The 22,556-nt window shown below is 36.7% G+C and overlaps 1 protein-coding gene across 1 annotated transcript in view; it reads right to left on the bottom strand.

Annotated features, from left to right (window-relative positions):
- The window catches only part of DACH1 (dachshund family transcription factor 1), a 420,028-nt gene that overhangs the window by 183,731 nt on the left and 213,741 nt on the right, over positions 1-22,556 (bottom strand). The window contains exon 3 of the mRNA XM_078070269.1: positions 7,806-7,967. Within this exon, the coding sequence (XP_077926395.1) occupies positions 7,806-7,967 (162 nt within the window). The remainder of the gene's footprint in view (positions 1-7,805; positions 7,968-22,556) is intronic.

The raw sequence follows: 22,556 nt of genomic DNA, 5'->3' as shown, positions 1-22,556 counted from the left end.
GTTCCTTCCAACTCTAATGAAATGGATATATAGATGTATATATATATACATCTATATATCCATATCCAAGTGAGTATATCTTATATTTCCTTATGTTTTATGATTACAAGAATAGATCAAATAAAATATATATAATATATAAAATATATGAGTTATCTGATATTAAAGGGTTGAAGAAGGACAGAGGTTATTTTAAACTGAAATGCTTGCTCCCACTATATTTTTGAAGTTCATATGAACATTATGGCATGTTGGTGTATATAATATATAAAATATATATATTATATATAATATATAAAATATATGTATAAAAATATATATAATATATATTTTACAAGGGTATAAAATTCTATATCATCTTATTTTCTTATATTCAAAATAAGTATTTTCCACCCTTACCTATCATGTGTAATGGCTGTAGTATTATGTGAAATTGTGTATTAAAATATATTTAATGGTGCCTTGTTTTGAACATTTACATTATTTCAGGTTTGTATTTTATTTTGGAAATCACCATAAAGTATACCTTCTTGCCTTTTATCTTCTATGGAGTTTTCAAAAATCAAAGAATTTTAGAGCCATGAGGGTAACTGAGCATCAAGCTGCTTATTTATTAATAAGAAAGCTGAGATATTAAGAGACTTATCTAAGTAGTTGAGTTATTTATTAGCTATGTTACTACTAGAAGCTAAATCTTCTGACATATTTTGCTCTCTGTTCTCCCATCTCAGTTTGTGGATGCATCTAAAAGGACTTATTTGGTCATGCTAGAAGATGTTTAAATTTTAGACAATAATTTTTGATAATTTTAAGTTAGCTGTCTATTCTTTATATTTTCACATAGATTACCATATTTAAAATATTTAATGAAGAAAAATGCCAGAAATATTAGATATCTACAAATGCATTAAAATGTCTGAAAGAGTAGCTTGCTACTTCTTAGATTTTTAATGTTGGGGTAAGCAATTTTGTGTGAAATGTCAGGATATGAAGACATCTTTTGCATAGGGAATGATGTGAACCATATGGCTTATTCACAATCGATTGAATTACAAACCAGGGCAGTTCCTACACTTTCAAGAGATGCTTATGTGGTCCTTCCATTAAAATTCCACTCATGTGACATTTGTGAAAAGGTTTATGTTTGGACATACTTTTCCTCACCATATGTGAAGTCACAGAGCAAAAGCATCAATTTAAAGTGTTTATATATAAATTGACAGCTATCACTTCTAAAATATTTCTCATTTCATGTGTCAGAATCCTTTTGGCCTTTTAGGGTAGTCTTGTGTGTGTTTCCATGTTTACAAGACTGGCTGTTAATATTGTTAAATTTACTCATCAGACAGGAAGAAGGATCTTACAAATCATTGTTAGGCAGCGAAACTAAGAAAGTTTGAAAAAAAACACTTTCCACATTTAATCTGTTAAACAATGGCAAATTTCTTATGAATCAGTGATACTGTAATTGAACTGGAGACATTTTTAGAGCAAGCTGGCTTTGGCTTTTTCACCCTCCGATTTGGAATCTGCTCACAGTACTGCCGGCTTAACCAAAAAGGATTAACTCTCATATCCAACTGAGAACACAGATAATTCTCAGTAATTGGTAAAAAATGAAGATGAATGGGGCTGAGAGATAAGGAGCAATTAGCTCATCAGCAGTTACAGCTGTGCACTCAATCCGGATCCATCTCTTGAGCCTCGGCCCCTTTTAAAAAACCTAAGCAGAATAAGCATAGGACACCCCTCCCCAAAAAATTGCTGTACCTGCCCATCATTTCTCTAGTCTTCCATTTTATTTCCTTACTATACAAAGACACCTGTCATAGCATGCTATGTAAATTACTACCTCTCCCAGGACCTATGTCTAAAGCCAATCTTCTTTTTAAACTTTTTTTTTAGAACAGAAACCAAATGACTACTGTAGACACTCTTAAATTCCCTGTCAATCGTTTCATTATAGCAGCATCATCTGTTTGAAAATATAAGCAATTCCCTCATCTAATTATAGGAAGGATTTGAGGTTCATTAACATTGCCAAGGCAGAGGATCCAATGTGCAACTGCAGAGATCTGCTTGGTGGCCTGTGTTCTCAGTTTCCTTTTATTTGCTTTCTCAAGGTCTCCAAGACTTTTTTCCTGAGATCATAAAATTAATTTTTCCTTCCAAATACACACATGAGTTAGAAGAAAGGAAATGACTACAGTATAAACTATTCTACTTCTGCTGGAATGTTTAAAAAAAAAAAAAAGATAAGAGGATGGTCAGCTGGGTAAGATAATTTTATCTCCTATCTGCCTGGCTTTTCTTTCCCTCATTTTTGTTGTTGTTGTTATTGTTGTTGTCATTGTTACTGCTGTTGGTTGATGGACAGAAATAAGGAGTAAAGAATATTATGGAAGAACACAGCTGTTCATCCCAAACTCAAGTTCTTGTGTTTACTTTGAAATTCCTACATCCCTGTTAACTATTGCAAGCTTAAGCAAATGAAAACGAATCGTACATTTTAGGCACGTGAGGTGTGTGTGCAGTTGGTGGGTCACTGCCTCAGTGATCAGTGTACTCTTGTGTTCCAGTGTTCAGAAAGAGACATTCTGAAGTCTTAAGATTACTTCACTTCCTTAAAGAAATAACAGCAGTTAGGGGGTTCTGACTATAGTTTAAACAATGAGATTTTCTTGGGACATCTGTTTTGAGATCACATTTTGAATAGATATGAACTCATTTCCTACTAAGCAAGCAATCTACTATTGTTGATAGCTGTTTACCAGTTCTATGAGTCAGATATTAGCTAGTGGCAAAGGTCCCTCTTAAATCCTCCGAGTATTCTTTAAACTGTGTACATAGTGTTTTCCTTAAATAAAATGTTAAGAGAAGGTAAAAATGCAGTCTTTTCCTGCCTCCTGGTAAATTATAGTGCACAAAGTCTTGCACTTGGGAATAATATTTAATGTATTTATCTTTAAAGAGTCATTTCCTTTGTTGTCATTAGTTAAGGGAATAAGATACTAGGTTTAGCAAGTATTTAAATAACATAGAAACTACTGAGATACTTACTATGTCAATATTTATATAGCATTTAAAAACTAGAAGTAAAAATAAGTTTCCTTTATTTAGATTAAATCGATTGTGATTAATTTAGTATCCTCAAAAATGTGCATGATGCCCCCCCCCCAAAAAAGATAAGCAGATAAAAACACAGCTATAGATACTATGGGATTGACCTTGGGTTCACCGGTTTTAAATTCTGCCTTTCCAATATCCCAGTCCCAATTTCCAAGCAGCATTTTTTTAAGCTGGTTATGTAGATCAGTCCTTAAAGCAAAAAAATAGCAATTTATCTGGCCTGTATGTTGTGGATAGTGTTGCCACTAAAAAGAATCCAGGACATTTTTCCTTCTTATCTGCGATGTAGCTCATATCAGCCAACCTGTCACAAGATAGTACTTGATATAAACAAGAGATTGCAAAGACATCTCAGTAATCAATATCAGGATGGCTACAGTATGGAAACCCCAACCAGTGCATATCATTTGTCTCAGCATCTATTTCTATGGCCAAATGAAGCATTAATTCAAATCATAAATCTATGGTGATTTAAATCTGGGAATGAGCACCTGCCTGCTTTAATGATTTATTTTGTACATTTCAGTAAGCAGGAGATTTGTCCATATGAACTGACAGGTCACCTTCAGATGCCAGGAGCAGACTGTTTATCACCATGCAGACTAGCATCTCATCTTAGCAAGTAAATATTAAACTAAAAGAATCCAATTGATTGTGGATGAGGGAGAATGGAGACACGGCCATATATTTTACTCAGTGTGCTGACGCCTCACTCGGATCTATCCCGAAGTCCTCACTTCTTCCCAAAATGATCATTCTGTTGGAAAGATGCGAGCTCAAGGTTACCATGTAAAATTGGGATATAAAATAATTTGCCAGTGTCATAGATTTCTCTAAACACTTTGGTGGGGGGGCTAATTTTGACAATTCATATTAAGCACTAGAAGGAGTCATGCGTAATAAAAAGATCTCTTCACCTCACTAAGCCAAATCAAACCAAACTAAACAAACAGAAAATCTGTTTTCTGAGGCAGTAAGGATTTACTTACAACCGGGGTGGGGGGTTGGGGGGGCACTCAGGTAATGTTCCTACACAGGAGAACCTAAAATGTTTAACAGGACTTGTGGGCCAGATGAGTACAAGAGAAAAAGGAAACCTGAATTGATTTCAAAAATGTCACTGTATTTGGGCAGGGCTGAGCAGCAACAATACATCATATAAGTAGCCCCTCTCTGAGGGGTTTCATTCCTTCAAAGAGACAATTGATAGATTCATGAGAGCAGTAAGTTTGTATTCTGAAATATAGAGCTTTGAGATTCTTGGGATTCTGCCTGGAATTCATACGCTTCAATACCACTTCCTAAGCACCTCATACTAGCTGATACTCCTGGATCTAGCACATCCTGTTTTGACTGCCTACTTATGTAGCCATCCTTCCCCTAAACTATACACCCCCTGAATGCTGGGACTGGATTATAATTATTTTGTGTTCCTAGAATGAGCTAAAATCAAATGCACAACAAAATCCAAATGACATAATAGCTCCCCCCAAATTTACTCACAGGCCTGCAGCTTAACAAATACCTAACAGGGGCACCTGAGTAGCTCAGTCGTTAGGCGTCTGCCTTCGGCTCGGGTCATGATCCCAGGGTCCTGGGATCGAGCCCCGCATCGGGCTCCCTGCTCTCCAGGAGGCCTGCTTCTCCCTCTCCCACTCCCCCTGCTTGTGTTCCCTCTCTTGCTGTCTCTCTCTCTGTCAAATAAATAAAATCTTAAAAAAAAAAAAAAAATACCTAACAGAGAATAAGAACACAGAGAAGGAAATAGTTAATGGTTGTAAAAAGAGGAAGAAGGTAATTCTCAGGAGGGCAAATTTGGAATAATAATAATAGCAAAAGCAGTACCAATATGACTACCCTTACTGGTGACCAAACAATGTGATAAGCAGACGTTGTAATAAATAAACACTTGACAAATAGGATCTCCTTTAATTCTCGTGATGTAGATACTATTATGCCATTTCCCAGATATGCAATGTTAGGCTCAGAAAGTTTACATAACTTCCCAAAGTCACAGAACAGGTAATTGCTGAACACTTACCAAGAGGCAGCACTGTTGTCAGAACCAGAGAAGACGGGGGGGCCATATAAAACAACTGCCCAATTCAGCAACTACTTTGATCTATGCAAGCTCAACCCCAACACCCACCAGTCCCCTGTACCTTCCTTACCCAACCCCTCCACCAAACTTTCTTTCCCTGATCTCTAGAAAAGGGAGTGGGGTGTGCTCTGGAAGGATAATAAATCATAAATTCTTAGACAACAGCGGCATGTGAGACTAGAATAAAAATGACAATGATAACATTTCCCCCCAAATCAGCTACATATATCTAACAAAAATGATCTACCTGCCTCAATGACACCAATGTTAATACACTCTAAAAATATTAAGACTCTGTAGGAAAATTCAAATAAATTTCTGCTCCTGATTCAGATTGGTGTTGGGTGGTGGGGGTCAAAACTAAAAAGCAATATAAACTGCCAACTTAATACCTTGATGGAAGAAAAGTGATTTCTGCCAACTAGAACACAAAAGAAAAATCAAATTGCTTGCTTCTTTTTTTAAGACATTATGGTAGCCTATGTACCAAAATCATTAAGGTAAACCACAATTTGGTCAGTAGGCAAATGTGATTCTATAACTGCAAATACTAAATGTATGTCAATGCCTAATTATGAGCCATGTTCTCCTTATCTTATGCCTATTGGATTTTCCAAAGTCAACTTCTGCTCTGCTGCCCAGGAAATTCAGAGATATCATGTTTTAATATCTTTTGTTTTCAATGTTATTAAATTGCCTAATTTAAATATTCCTCTTACACCAACTAGTAAGAACAGCCTGCGTTAAATGCTTACTCTTCTAAAATTTTGAAAACAATCCAGTTTGTTTTGCAATGGTAACTAAAATTTATACTGGCCAATGACTTGTTTTTAAAAGTGTTTAATTTTGTTCTACTTTATAGGCCAAAGAAAGAGGCTGCTTATTTAAAAAAAATGTACATAATAGTCCCAAAAAGAAAATTATAATTCATTCATTTTACTTCAAAACTGTTTTTAATTTTCGAAAGTCTGAATTGATGTGTGTGAACCACGACCTTAACAACCCGCAGCCCTCCGTCCTCTCCCTAGGAGCCCCACAAATGCAAGCAGTCCTGTTTTCCTTCATCCCTGCCAGGTGTAGAGACATGGTTTGGGCTCTCTTCCACATCTTTGCATCCCTCTAAGAATTGCCACCACCTTCTCTATAACCTATTCTCAAATCAAACCCATTACGGCCGCCCCTTTTCTATTTCCCTTGTGTAGTGCTATGGGGAAAATTCTGTTTTTCCCTTTTCAACCTAAGAAGCTACCCTTTGGCATCACTGAAGCAATGGTATTTTGTGTATTGTGTATATATTTGAAAATTACTTCCGACTCTAACATTAACACCCAGTGTATGCTCCCATGGAATTGCTGTAAGAATGATTATTACTACAATCTGTAGTATTCCTTCATATGCCCTTAATTCTATGACATTGGACAGAAAGTAGAGAGCTGCTGATTATCTAAAGAAATAATCTATGAAAACATTGCATGGAGAAGAAAATTTAATCGAACTGCCATGAATTATTTTGTCCTTCATGAACATATGCTGGATATTGTATCCTACACATATCTTGTAGTAGCCAAATTTCTCTTGCTAAATTATATTTTGAGCACAATTTCTACATTTTAAAGAGAAACAATACAGTGCAGTGGCAGAATACAATGTTTTATCTTACCAACACAGAGACGTGAAAGATATCATCAATAAAAAACGTTAACTCACATGTGAAGTTGTGTTTGAAAAATGAACTACCCAAATGAATTCTGCAAAGAGAAAGCTGTTGGTTTTGGTTTAAACAATGACTATTAACTTTTCATCTCTTTCTCCACATCTCAAGAAAGAAAAAAAAAATCAAGAGAAATTAAAGTTGTATATTTACAATGAGAGAAATTGGTAATAGTTATATATAGAAAGAATTAACTCTCAACATAATTCTTGGCAGCACATGAAAGAATCAAGTTTATATGTTCTGATGCTGATGCAAACTTATTTGATAACAAATCCAATAGGAATTAAAAGGATAAAGCATGGGTTTGCCTATAAATATTCTGGTCACTTTACCTATAGTCAATATTTTTAATTTCTGATTATTGGGGTACCTGGGTGGCCCAGTCGCTTAAATGTCTGACTCTTGATTTTGGCTCAGGTCATGATCTCAGGGTCCTAAGGTAGAGCCTCGCTCAGTCATGATCTCAGGATCCTAAGATAGAGGCTCTGCACTGGGAATGGAACCTGCTGAAGCTTCTCTCTCTCCCTCTGCCCTTCCCCACCTACTCACACACGCTCTATAAAAACTAAACTACACTAAACTAAACTAAAATTCTGATTATTGCAACTTAATTATATTACAAAAGATGTTAACTGAATGCTGTTAGTAGAAGTTGCCTACAGAAAGTTGATCCTGTATTAAAAAATTAGGTTGCTAATTATTTATTCAGAGTGCATGTTGTTAGAGGGGGCAAACAGCATCTCCAAAATATGCACTGTTTTCTAGGCTCAAAGTTACCAGCTTCTTGGGTTTTTTCTCCTGGAAAAGAAAGTAATTTGGTAGCCACATGATCACAGAAGTTTCCGCGAACCTACAACTTACCGACACTTGAATTCATGTCCCCATTTTCAGCATCGGCTCCATGTTGGTTGTTGCCGGCATGATAGCTGCTCATGGCTTCCAACTTGATTTTTTTCACCTTCATTGCTTCGGCAATGGCTGCATTGGTAGCAGCAGCAGCTGCTGCAGCTGCTGCGGTCAGACCTTAAAAGAATAAATTAAAAACAAGGTAATGCAAATTCTGATCTTTCATGTAATAGTCCATGTACTTCGAGAGCACACAAACATATTCGAGTATCGGATTGCTCCATGCACCACTCTGATAACCTATGTTCATTCCTGACTAGCCAATGAAAAAACATTGATATGAGGGGGAGAATGCACTCTAAACTCCCAAATTAAATATTAGCAGAAACATAATTCATACATAAAAGGACAGCGGTAGAAAGGCATCCAGAATTCTCTCTGGAACAAACCAGTTTGAGTATGTTACTCCCTGCTTAAAATCCTCTGCAGCTGCCTAGAGGGGTGGGGTGGGGTGGGGGGGGGAATGTCTGAACTGCTTAGCTTAATTCTCAAAACCTTTCACTAGAAAGTGTAAACCTACCTCATCACTCCGTTTTCCTCATCCTCAGGCCACCCTCCAGCTACCTGAATATGCCACCAATACGCATACGTGCGTGCCCTGCCTCTTCAAGCCTGTGCCTTCACACATGCTGTTCCCTTTGTCTGGAAGAGCCTTGCCCCACAGCTCACTCCCCTGACCGCTCGGCTCCCAGCCTTCTAGCCCCAGAGTGAGCACTTCTAACCACTGTGCCATGTTTGCCCGGAACAGTTCACCTCTGCTCATCCAAAGAACGGGACGTAGGAGTGGACGTGAGATTAGAAATAGAATTTGAGGCCAGATTATGGAAGAACAGAAAGCTAGGGCCATGCCTTACAGACATGCCCTAGACAGCCAGCAGAGGTTTCAGAGCAGGGGAGTGGTGTGTTTTTCTTGAAGGTGTGAACTTTTTACCATGTCCATTCACTTCATCCTGGCATCCCTCACCCACAAATGACAGACACTGCAACATCTGAATAATCTCCTCTAATTCTAAAACTTTTATAGTCTAGGAGAGGATATACATCCCTGCTCCCCATCCTCTCTTTGCTATGGCTGCTTCAGATTTTCTGACTACAGTGCTTCAACTCGGTTTGAATTTATCTGTGTGATTTATTTCCACTCTCAGCTGGTGGATTAGAGACTGAACACCTCTCTCCTCTTTTCCTCCCCACTAATCATCACTTCTAGGTACTGCAGCAAATAAGTTACAGCCTCAGAAACTGTAAGAAAGTCTTTTTTCTTTCCTAGAAATCTCTGCTATTTTTTTTTTAGAGGTTAGAAGAGCTCACCTTTCCTTCAGATCAGACCAAAGAGGCCTTGACAGCATTCACCCCAACGCAACAAGACCTTCAGAATAGATCTTTGAGTGAAAAACTTATAACTACCCTCTAAAAAGCTACTGATGTAAACTCAAAGAATTCATCTGGGTCTAGACTGTACATTTGTTGCCTTTTAAGTCCCAACTTGAACTGATTCTCTCATCTTCCTATGATTGAATTTACTCCCCAGTTACTCATTTCCTTCAAAGGTGTTTCAGAACATTCTCTTTCCTGTTAAAATTCGCCTTATGTCTCCCAGCAACTCTCTCTTCCTCGATTTTGCCTTGTCATAAATGTGACCATCTCACATGCCCCTTCCTGTCATTGCCTGGTGTTGCCTCATCTCCAACTGATGACACTTGCAGGGTCTTTATCTTTGCTTTCATGTAGCAGGTAAATCTTGTTCATAGCATTCAAATAAGGAAGATAAAACTACAACTTGAGATATAATTGTTATTATAGAGATCTGAATCAAATTCAGTAGCATGAAATATAACTATGCATGATGTAGCCCTAGACAGCCCATAAAGTCTTTTCGAGTATGGTTTCTTCATCTGTAAAGTGATTCTATTCACAAAGGGATAATATGAGGATTAAACGAGATAGACTATGTGAAAAAGGCCATATCATGTTTTGTTTTGTTTTGTTTTTGAGAGAGAGAGAGAGAGCATGAAGGGAGGGGCAGGGGGAGAGAGAGGGAGAGAGAATCTTAAGCAGCAACACGCTCAGCTGGAGCCTGATGTGGGGCTCACTCCCATGACCATGAGATCAAGACCTGAGCTGAAATCAAGAGTCATATGCTCAACCCACTGAGCCACCCAAGTGCCCCCAGCCATATCATGTTATTAAGAAGGGATGCAGGCATGCCCTGCATTCTACTCCCTCAAAAAGTCCAGTCCTGGCTTTGATTCCTGCAGGATATGGTGGACTGGCCACAGCCCCCTTGGCTAGAAGAATCTTACTTCTCTTTAGCTGGTGACACTAACACTAGACTTTTAAAAATATTTTTTATAATTTTATGTAGCTGATCTTATTTATGGTACTCTTCTATTTGTCCACTTGACAGTCTATCCCTGCAGTTTTACATTTCTAATACAAATTTCAAAAGATATACAGTGGTTCCCCCGTTATCCATGGGAGATATGTTCCAAGACCCCCATTGGATGCCTGAAACCACAGGCAGTGCTGAACCTTATATACACATAACTACGACAAAGTTTAATTTATAAATTAGGAAGAAAGAGATTAACAACAATAAAACAGAACAATTCTAACAGTATACCATAATAAAAGTTACGTGAATGTGCTCTCTCTCTCTCCCTCAAAATATCTCATCGTAGTGCACTCACCCTTCTTGTGATGAGGTGAAGTGAGGGGAATGACGCAGGCGCTGTGACACAGTGTTGGGCTACTAATGACCTTCTGATGACTTGTCAGAAGGAGGATCATCTGCTTCCAGACTGCGGTTGACCAAACTGGGGAAAGGAAACTGCAGATAAGGGGGACTACTGGAAGGACGTGACCCATACATGCTATCGCTGAACTCTATGACACTTATAAGTACTGGATTTTTAATCTAGTTTAATGAAGTCAGTAAAAAAGCGATGACATTTTCAGCCACTGCTGATTTTAGTCCCACTAAACTCACCTGGCTCACAATTCTAATTCTTGAATAGCTTTCAAATTCAAGCAATTTTCTCCATTTCCCCGGCTCCCTCTAGTGCTAGCTGCCACACTTTCTTCAGCAGACACATTCAATGCCTGCTCTAGGAGCAAGTGGGGTGCTTCATGTAGCTGTCAGGGCCCTTCACGCTCAGTCCCTTGCCTATCTGTGTAGCATCATCTGTTCCCCCAGGTCCTAATTGCTCTCTGTGCTCTAGACACATGGGCCTTCTCCCATTTCCTCTAAGGACTATCCATCCCTTCTTTCAAGCCAGACTTTGCACATGTTGCCATTTCTAGAAAGCTTTCCCATCCCTGCCCCAGACCAGCCATGTGTCCCTTATCTGGTGGCTTAAATATTATGTTCTAGGAGTAGCAGGCTCAGCTTCCTGACTCTTCAAGCTACCTGGGAAACAATGATCAACATTTCAAGAGTCAGCTCAAAACACACTTCTTTTGAAGAGCTGACCCTCCTTACTCCTCAAGGGGAGAGTCAGCCATCCTTTCGTTTGTGTTCTCAACCTGCTCTCTGTGAGTTTGCTATCCCTTGTGCATCAGAATCCCCCAAGGAGCTTTTAAGCCATGCAAATGGCGGAGTCCTACCATAGGGCATTCTGACTGGGGCTCCTGCATCTGTATATTTTGGGGTGGATTTCACTGCTCCCCAAGTCATTTCAATGTGCAATCTGAGAGGAGAAACTCTGTCCCTTGAATTCTTTAATGATTTTTTTTGGGGGGGGAAGGGAGGTACCAAGGGGGAGGGTAGGCTTAAGGCTATCTCCTCAACTAGGTTATAACACCAAAAGCACAGAAATATGTCCCTAATATATGTATCCCAAACATCTACCACAATGCCTGCCACAAATTGTCACTGAATGAAAAAACACTTCTGAAACTAGAGTACTTGGACAGCCACAGGAGAAATATGGTCACTATTTTAACAATATCTATTATTAAAGCATTATGTTGATATTACAATCAATGTGAATATACTAGGAGTAGCAAATTTCATGAATTTAATACAAAGCATGACTCTCCCAAGCTACATTTGCCTAGGGCTGGAGAGGATCACAAAAGGCTCACCGGCCCTCTGTATTTATTGCACTTCCTGTTGGCCTTGCAATGGCCCTTTCAAATCTCTGATGTAATCCTCAAATCCCCTCCACCTTGCTCTTAGAAAGAGGTCCCATTGCATATTTTGTTCCAAATGAAGTTGCCTTTGAAAAAAAAAATTATAATAAATTCCCAAAATAATTCTAGCTTTTGGTCTATATAGAGAGAGAGAATTCAAACTGAAAACATTTACATGTCATCAAGAATTGTCTACTTGTGTAAATACTGGCAACTCATGACATTTATCATGCACCTTTACCTCCCTGCCTCACCCTTTTCTCAGAACATTTTTCCCCCTTGCCTCAGATTCACAGAGATTTTTATGTCCTCCTTCAATATCCCACCCTCAAGCACATTATATTGCAAATTTACCACTGTTTTAACTCTTCCCAATCAAGACGAACTATTTTTATCTCAGAACTAGGTAATTCAGTGTTTCTCAAAGTGATAGTCAACATCAAATCCAGCTGTCATGCATGGTAAAGTCAGAGATCTTCCCCAGGAACACATTCACGGACTATGTCTAGGATGGACTGAGGAATCTGTGTTTTTACCTTTCAACAAACAGGTTGATTCTGATGCTCACTGCCCTTAGATTATTTGATGACAGTAATTGACACTAAAGTGTGTCTGCATCTTACAATAAAAGTTTATTAACCAAGCAGATCATCATTGACCTTGTTTTCAAAAGCGAGTGTGCTTAAGAATCAACAAGGGAACTTGTTAAAATATTAAATCAGGTTCAACCAAGGAATCGGAGTTTGAGACATACTGCTCTAATGGGATGTAGACTTTGTAAAAGTAAGTCTTCTTGTGCCTTGAGCCTACCACAGCAGAAGCAAAAAGTGTGGTACTTCCGTGTGTTATTGATGCAGCGACCCTGCACATTATTAGCTCCATTTACATGTACGAATCTATTTGGGATGTATGGCAACTGTTAGTGAAGTAGCTTGGGTAATCACTCCTGATTCTTTAATTAAGTTTTTCACCAGATTTCCTTCTCTCATTGGGAGAAAAATTACAAATATGTGTGTGTGTGTGTGTGTGTTTGTGTTTTTGTGTGTGAGATTATATGATGAAAGAACAAATAAATAATTTCTTATACTAAGGAATGATTAACCTTGATGATTTTTACACTCTCAAAGAACATTCTTATACTAAGGAATGATTAACCTTGATGATTTTTACACTCTCAAAGAATATTTAAATATCTCATACACCAAAACAAAAACATGTACTAAACGAAGAAGTCAAATATAATTTCATTTTATTTTACGAGATCCTAAATCCTATGTAATCAACAAGGGAGAAACTTAAATGTACACTTAACACTCATTTCACACTAATAAGATAATGGATTGAGAAATATTTTTTTTTAATTTTGTAGAAGTTTCACGAATTTTTTTTTTAAAGATTTTATTTATTTATTTGACAGAGACAGAGACAGCGAGAGCAGGAACACAAGCAGGGGGAGCGGGAGAGGGAGAAGCAGGCTTCCCACTGAGCAGGGAGCCCCATGTGGGACTCAATCCCAGGACTCTGGGATCATGACCTGAGCCGAAGGCAGCTGCTTAACGACTGAGCCACCCAGGCACCCGAGAAATATTTTTTTAAAAGACATTTTCCTTCAGAGGAAGGATAGTAAGTCATAGTTTGTACACTCCTAGACCTCCAACTGGCCTTCAGGAAAGGGATCGTACATCAAAATAAAGTTAAAGACCATAAACCTTATATCATGCAAAAATATTTAGTTATTTTTTCTTTCCTATTAAATGTCTACAAGCTCTATATTTATAATATAAAAGAATAAGTAGATTTTTACAAATAACTTTAAAAAACAGCTTTTCATATTATCGTCTGAATTATGATATAAACACATCGCTGTGGGCTTCATTCTGCTCTGCTCCTTCAGAGAAAAGTCTGTATTGTTCTTTACCTGCATATTGTTCGAAGTTTTTTTTCTTATCTTGGCTTATAGATTCCTTTTACTTTCATTTTTGCATGCCCTCCTAAAATGTTTAAAGTTCTACTTGAATAAGCGACTGTCATGGAAATTACTAGTTATCTAAACTATCATATAGGGAGTAAACACATGATGGTTAAAAAATGGACTCCAAAAAGCCATACAAACTTTGGACAACATGCATTAAATTTATCTGGGATACTGCTGCAAGTTATATAATTCCTAAGGCTTCCAAATTCTCATCTCTAAAACAGAGATATCAATTTTAACTTGATAGGGATGTTGTGGAGAATAAAGGCAAAATAATATATGCAACAGCATGGGCACATACTAAGCCCTCCGCAAATTGTAGTAAATATTATCAAGTAACCAGAATATCCATCATGCCCTTATGTTTAGTTTTACCCCAGTTCAGTTACTCACAAAAAGACAACTATGACAAAAGCTACCTAAGAGTGTAGAGGGAGAATTTAGCCATTTGACAAGTGGAAATCTAAAATCCATGCTTCTATCTAAACATTTCATTTAGTAGTCTACATTGATCATATTTATCTTAAAATCACTAAATCTCCACTCTGTGCTGTATTGATACAAAGCCTTCACTACTTCAAATTCAATATCCTAAAACCAATCCATGGGTTTATCTTTGGAAGAGAAGTAGGCATTGTCACCACTTACGAATCTTATTTTACTCTGCAAAGATAGCATTTTTCTTCTGCTTTCAACTTCTATCAACACAGTCTTTAAATCTTTCAAATACCATCTACGATCCTGATCACTTTTTCTAAAAAAAGGAAAAGTATCCCCATTCTATTTATTTCAAGTAAGTTAGTACCCCTTGTGATAAAGAGTAGATTACAACTATAGATTATAAATATCAATAAAAGAGACATATTGCTGTCAAATTCTTTCTCTGATCTGTTTGTTTGCTCATTAACTTGAAAGGTCTAATCTTTGATCTTTGGTTTCAAAGACATCAAGATGACTTCCAAATGTTTGATATGTTGTCTACTTTTACATCACATTCCATATAAAATGTATTTCCCAAAATGTAATGGTTAAATAAAATGAGTTATATGCAAGAGATAGTAAGCAGTCAAAGCTTCCAAATGATAGACTTTTTTTATTACTCTATGTCACTTTACCCAAATTTAGAAGAAACCATTTTAAAGATGTAGTAGATTATAGCCAATGGTAGTTATTATTAATATTCTGCAATTGATAAGTTATTTATGTCTGGCATTCTTCCTACTGATTATTCAGGGAGACAGGCGGCTTATAAATATCTCATCACTCCACCGTCACAGAAATTTCATCGACAGTGCTCATGCACAGCTATTAGCAATATGAATCTAACCATTACAAGAAGGAGGAAAATCGAACATGTGGCATTAATACGCAGTCCTGGTTCCTAACCATCTGATAGGCAGATGGTGTGAAGCGGATTCTCCAGCTGAAATGAAGGGGCACATCATTTAAAACCTTGTTTGCATTCTAACTGATATCAGTGCCATATTGATATACATGATACCTCATGGCAGTATTTGAACAATCTAGTTTGTTTCAGTCATAAATGTTTACTGCCTTGTTTTTTTTAATCTTATAAGCATGTTCAGAAGAGTGTATTTTTTTAATTTATGAAACCTATTGTTTACTTCTGTTGAACTACAAGATTAGTGGAAAGCAGGAATATTAAGTTACTTCAACCACAGCAATATAACCAAGACAGATGAATAAAGTGGGTTTCTATTTTCAATAAAGGATGTTAGTAAAGGAGTTTTAAAATTAGCCCAGGCATTTTGTGCATTAAATGCATTTATTCATTTAAACCTTCTGGCTTTTTTTTCCCCCCAAGTGGCATACAGAGAAACTTAATGCTTTACATCGCCATTCATTTAAAACGCTCACTGTGTGCAATTAATCTTGTCCAACAATTCAATTCAGAAAGTAAAACATCAAAAAGCATAGTTCAATTCAACAGTCATTACTGTGAAGTAATCTTTCTGCTCCCGACAGTTCCCATAGACTCTTTGCAAAACTCTGTTGAAGGTGCATTGTAAGCTCCATATAAGTTTGAATTACAACTCAATTGAAATCATTCCAAGTCTTAGAAGAACTTTTGGCTCAAAATAACAATTTGAAAATACCAGTACCTTCCCTCCCCCTTTTCTTCCTATCCTTATTTAAACACAAGCTGTCTAAAAAACTGACACCAATTTTCACAGTTATTTATTTTTTCAATACTTCCTAAATAAAGGAAGATTGTGATTGAAATATACCTGTCCTCACCCTTGAATGATTAAATAACAGAAATGATAAGCAACTTAATTGTGAATTAGGGTAGACTGAAGATTTTGAATGTGAATTTGTCTCCTAATGTCCATTAGACTGACTTTTCTTGCCCTTTAAAACACATTTATATTCTGCAGAGAAAAGGAAAATTGATCTTTGAGACCATTAATGGGAACACTCCCTATACCAGTTTTCAGTTTTTCAATTGATTGAATTAGATCTTAAAAATGTTTGGATTAACAAAAACCCCCACTAGTTTGGAGAAATATATGGAAAGAGTTTATTATAATATTGATAATGCTAATCAATCAAACAGACATCAAATTTTGTCTTCTTATTCTGAACAGCTTAAACACAGTCTCTCAGAGTAAAGAAAGTAACAGCAGTAGTGAAGTCGGTGGAGGGAACACCATGGGGGTATCATTTGGTCATGTGTTAAATCACTGAGGAATTTCCATGGAAGTATTTAAAACACTCAACTTCTGACCACTAACTCACTGAATCAGGCTGAAACACAATTAATTAAAATTTCTTAAAATACTATGGTTTAAAATAAGAAAAGAGGTAATTTATGAAAAGTTGAACTTAGCACAAAAGGTCTTGACTATATAACTCTCACTTTTACTCCATCTGTTAACATTACTGCCTTCAGAAAAGTAGCTAACAGCCACTTGGGGTCTAGACTCCTAAAGCATGGAGACAAGAAAGACTATCTAATGCGACCCTTTTATTTTACTGATGATGAAACTTAGGGGCAGTGAGGTTAATCATTTCTATAAAGTCACACCATTAAATAATGATAGAATAATCCCAATTCCCTTAACTCCCAGTTCAGCATTGACTACACTGACTCTGTCAATAAATGTAAAAAGAAAAGTACAGAATACAGTAAACTACGGAATCATTGAAAGAAAACGAATCCCCTTTGCTCAAGTAGCTTATAGATTGTATAGAGAGGCAAGCTTATAGACACTCAGATGATGTCACAAGTATAAGCTGACTTCACTGAGAAACCTGACCAAAATATTCATTTGTAATTCAGTTTCATAGAATTTAGAATATATCTGCCACTGAAACAATGGTCTTTCAACTTTAATTGTCCCCAAAACTTTGACCCTGGACTATGAGTAAAACACAGTCTTTATATTAGCTTGAGTCCTATATTTTAAATACACTACAACAAGAAAAAAAGGGAAGAGCAGATAATTATTTCCCCTATCTCAAATATAAAACAAATTCTAAATAGAAACAAATTGAAATAAGTAAACTTTGACTCTAATTTTCTTTAAAGCACCCTTCTTCTTATTATTATTCAATCTCCAATAAACTGCTTATTAGATGTCCTCATGTTTGTCTAAGGCCCAATTCTTTTTACTACTTACATGACTCATCACCCGAAATTACCCAGTGCATTGACTCTAGGCAGGTGCCTCTTAGTAGCTTGAGAATAACTGACAGTGTGTGACATTCTAAAAGGATGTTTTTAAAAGAGGCTACTTGTCAATATATTGGTGACAGTTCAGGCAGTATAATAAGTGAAAAGAGGAAATGGTGTCATAAATTTAATTTCCTGCCAAGGAGTCACCTCATTGGCATTTTAGCCTAAGAATAATCTCCCCCAAATGTTCACCTACATTTCTCAACACCATGTAAATCCTCTCCTAAATCCTTTGATACTTCAATAAGTCTCTCTCTTTTTTCCTTTTTCCAGAATTCAGGTAGCATGTGGTTGTTGGGGAGATGGGGAGAGGAAATAAGAAAAAAGTGTCAAAAAGGTGGCCATTTTTTACATGAAGTCTCGTGTGGGGGGAGTTACCCAGTAGGATAGAAGAAATTGGCAAAGATGTGGCCACAGCCTTTTTCTGATATAGGAGTATAAGCTTTTTTCAAGGAAAAGACACAAGGAAGAACTATAATTATAACACACACACACACACACACACACACACACACACACTGTGTAAACAGTGGTCAGGGTCTGGGTTGGGAAAAATAGACAGCCATGTTCACTGAATAACAATAGGAACAGGAGGACTAATTGAGGCAATATATTCTTCACCCCTTTGTCATTAGGTTCTAACATTTATATCAACATCGCAATGAATCTCCATAAGCAGCCTAAAAGGTAGATATTTTCCTCATTTGGTTACAAGGAAAATGTGAATGGTGAATAGCCAAATGTAGTACTTGGACAAAGAGGTTTTTGGTTGAAGTTTTAAAGTTGGATTATAGAAAAGAACAATCCTAATTAATGTAGAAGCATATCTACTGCCATGTGATAGGGAAGATGCAAAAGAAATACAGGTTATAGTTCATAGTCTCAAGTGGTCGTCATCTCTAGACGGTGGCATGTTAAACAGATGAAGCCCTTACCTTGGCACATCTTTGTAATCATAGTCAAGTTATTCATTTTATTTTATTTTTTTAGTGTAACAGACAAATTACTTAAATTGTCTGATTTTGAGGCAACCTTGTACTTTATCACTCAAGAAATAAATGCTATCTATGTTTAAAACTATTCCCCTTTTGAGGTTTCATTAGTATATTCTACCCAGCTCATCTAGGAACAGAGCAGGTGGGTCAAGAAAGAGCTAACAATGGTTGTTATTACTCCCTTCTCCTTTTTTGCTGTGAAAAATCATTATAACAGAAAGAACCATTTAATTCCTAACATGGTAAGAAATGTGAGTCTTTCGTGTATTCTGAGAGAATCTTTGACTTTATTTCAAAACAACAGTAAATCATAGCAAATCTTCAATTTTCCTTACATCCCTTCATTTTAGGAGCAAAGTCTGCAGTGATACTGATCCAGTAGCTTCTCTTGACCTAATTTATGTTGTACCATGAGATTCTATTAAAAGAAACTAAATCACTGCAGTAGATTTATTCACCTTAAATAATTTAAGCTAATTGAAAAAGAACCAAACTAAACCTAAAACACTTCTCTCAAGCATTCAACTCCTGCATGTCAATTAGTAATTTAAACAACTAGCTAATCACAACAGCTTTATGAGAAACACGGACCTGTGCTATGTACACATTTCTCTACCTTCACTGAGCTGAAGACAGAAACAAATACCAATTCTGAGTCTGAAAGTATGTGTATCTATTCTGTAGTAATTAGGCAAGTCCAATGAAATATTTTCACAGATGGAAACTAAGATTTTTCTCAGTTTTCCCAAACAATTTTGAAAAGTACGCACAGACAAATGAGAGGAATACCTGGAAAAGCATATCCAATCACTGCTTTGGCAATGAGTTACGGCACTCCAAATTTATAACATGACTTAAGCGAAACAAAATTAAAAACGTTGTTGTTATTCACAAAGGTTACCACATCATCATAACCAGAAACTGAATTCCTAATGGGTTGATTTCAAAATTAAGAACCCAGTCTAATATTACTATTATTATAGCTTATTATTGTTATATTGCTTCTTGTTGTTAAAAGTTACTAAACATCATTTTGATTTAAGATATGTTAATAGTGGCTCATAAAGTTATCACAACTTATAATATTCTGATTGTCCCATCATTATAGAACTCCATTTGTAAAATCAAGGGTCATTTTTCTCACATAATTATTTAATTTTATAATTCAACCTTTGTAATACCTGGAATGCGTGGCCTAATCATTCATATGACAGTCCTACGAAGAGTTACAAAGCTTTATGCAGCATTTTTACCATACATCTTTCTTAAGAGAATTAGAAAATTCAAACATAACTTCGTCTTGGAAGTAAAGCCTTTTGAAATATGGCTAAAGTGCACACTGCATAAAGACAACACACTTAAGCAGACTTTCTCCCCTTTAAACAGCATTCAAATTTTCAAAAGCAATAGATTCTCAGTCCACAAGGAGTCTATTGCATTATTCATTTCATGTGCAACCTCATGCTGGACCATAAATTGTTACTTTATCTAATCAAAGGAGACTTAACTCTACAGAAGGTCAAAGGTTTAATTTTGTGAAGTATTATCTTACGCTATGAGTTTAACCGAAAAATAGAAGAAGAAAAACAGCCAAGAAACTGGTAATAAATGAACCTTTATTGCCTCAGGCATTGGCCTAGTTAATAAACTCTCATTGAAGGTTTCTTTCAACTGTTACGGACAATGAGAGGAAAAAAATCTTAAATTACAGCCATGTGTGACTTTTAAAGCAGTCATTCTTTTTTATCTCAACCTCCCTAGCTCAGGAAAAAAAAAAAAAAAGACAAAGAGAGATTGTCTTCGATCTTTTAACCAAAAATGTATGTTTCTAAACAGATGAAAAAGTGCAGATAAACTTTTCTAAAAGCAGAGGTCAGCTTTGAACAATATAAAAAAAATGCATTCTTTAGGTGTTGAATCTTAGAAAACAATCTCTCTAGCTAAACGTAAAACTACAAAAGGGAGGAAGACATGTTGTATATTCTCCACAAATCTAACTCTTGAATTATAGTCTCTTGTTTAGCAAAACATGATGCCTTATAATCCCCCCATTACCACACTAAGTCCATTGTAGTTTTAATATCCATTAAATGCATTGTAAATAAGTACATTATTTATGCCCCATTTTAGGCCAAAAAAAAAAAAATCCTTTTATTTTCAAAAACAAACACTAGTAGCAAAATAATTCCTTTTATTGTCATGCAATTAAAATCTTTAGGAGAAACAAGTCTTTTTAGCTGGTACTCTCAACCAAAAATTGCCTGGGGGTAGTACCTTCTCCCCCAGTATTTTCCAGTAAAGAAAATAAACTGAGTTGTTCTGAACTAATATGCCATTTTTTTGTTTTCAGGAGGCACTGTGTTGAGTACAAAAGTTACCGTGGCCTCAGTTCCAACATCTTTATCTCCACACCACAGCATAAATAAGGTAGATCCTTGCATCACCAACAGAGTTCGCATAAGCCGTGAGAAAAGAAAGAAGCCATGTTCTGCATCTTCCTTTAGATATTCTCAAACAGAAAAGGAAAGAGGGCTGGCTCTGTGCTCCTAACTGGACCCCCCCTGCCTGATTCCCCCCACAAATCACAATGCTCTCGGCAGGGCACCGAACCCTCTTCCCACCTGGCAGCATTTGGACAGAAGTGGGCTCTACTCCATCCCAGGGACACGTCCTCAGGATGCTATCTTGGCCACCTTTGAATCTGAACATGATAGCTGCTCATACCAGCAGCACCAGGTGAAAGCAAGACCAGGCTCCCTACTAAGAAATACGCTCCTCACAGCTGGGAAGCAATGAGTTCTCCTGGGGTCAAGGATGAAGCACATTTTTATGAGTAGCTCTGCTGCTTTTCTATATTTGCCAAGACTAGGGAGACAGACTTAGGAGAAAGTGGAAAATACAGAGATTGGAGACAATTTAATGTGAATTCTGAGAGGGGGGAAAAAAGTCAAGTTCTATGCATTGAATATTGAGGATAAAAACACAAATCGTTGTCAAAAGCGCAATTGATAAACGTGATTTTTTTTTTTGCCCCACTTTATTCTCCACCCAATTTATATACGTGGGTACCACTGGGGAGCAGAAGAATGAAAAGGGGAGGAAAAATGAAGAAACACCAACTACTTTCTAGAAAAGAAACACTATATTAGAATGTGCATAGTGAATGGCTAATTATATACAACTGTAGATAAATGATTTCAAATTAGCAAGGGTGGTAATGCTTTATAATTTCAGGGGTTTTTTATTTACGATTTGTGAGAAAGCCTGAGGTACATTTAGAAAGTAACTCAAATGGCAGAGAAGCATGGAAGGGTAACAAAAACAGGTATCTCAAATCTAATTCTTTATTCCATTAATCAAAGTTTTATGGGTTTAGAAAAGTTGTACTACAGTACACAGAGAGGATAAGAAAAAAGAAAGATCAAGGGAATTCAAAGGATTTCTTAAAAGTGCAGACGGTAACTCTGACTAGTGTTTTAGCTAGATAGACACAATTAATTAATTGTAACATTGTGAAACTCTAAAATGCTGAAAGAACGTGCTCATGCCTGCAATGCAGTAATGTAGCAAAATACTTATAATCTTTCAACCACCAGGAGCTTTTGTTGGTTTTTTAACCTAATCCACAGCTTGACATAGATCCTAGGGTAATGGAACACAGTTCTTTGATTGAAATAATATCTAAACATTGCTGCGCTAGCCCGGTGGCCTAATAGAAGTCTGTCTCTCTGGAACTCGAGAAATTCAAGGCTGGAAACAAACTCCCACATTGGGCTCTGGCTTGTAAGTCCTTCAAAAAATGTCTTTGAGACTGGAGTGTGCCCTTTCCAGTTTGACAGGACCAAAAACAGGTACAAAACTTCTACAATCGCTTTTCTTTCAAACAGTGAGACAAAGTGAATCAT

Source organism: Halichoerus grypus, chromosome 4 (assembly GCF_964656455.1).
Source record: "Halichoerus grypus chromosome 4, mHalGry1.hap1.1, whole genome shotgun sequence".
Lineage (NCBI taxonomy): Eukaryota > Metazoa > Chordata > Mammalia > Carnivora > Phocidae > Halichoerus > Halichoerus grypus.
Note: the sequence above shows the minus strand (reverse complement) of the source record. Positions and strands in the feature narration are given on the sequence as shown.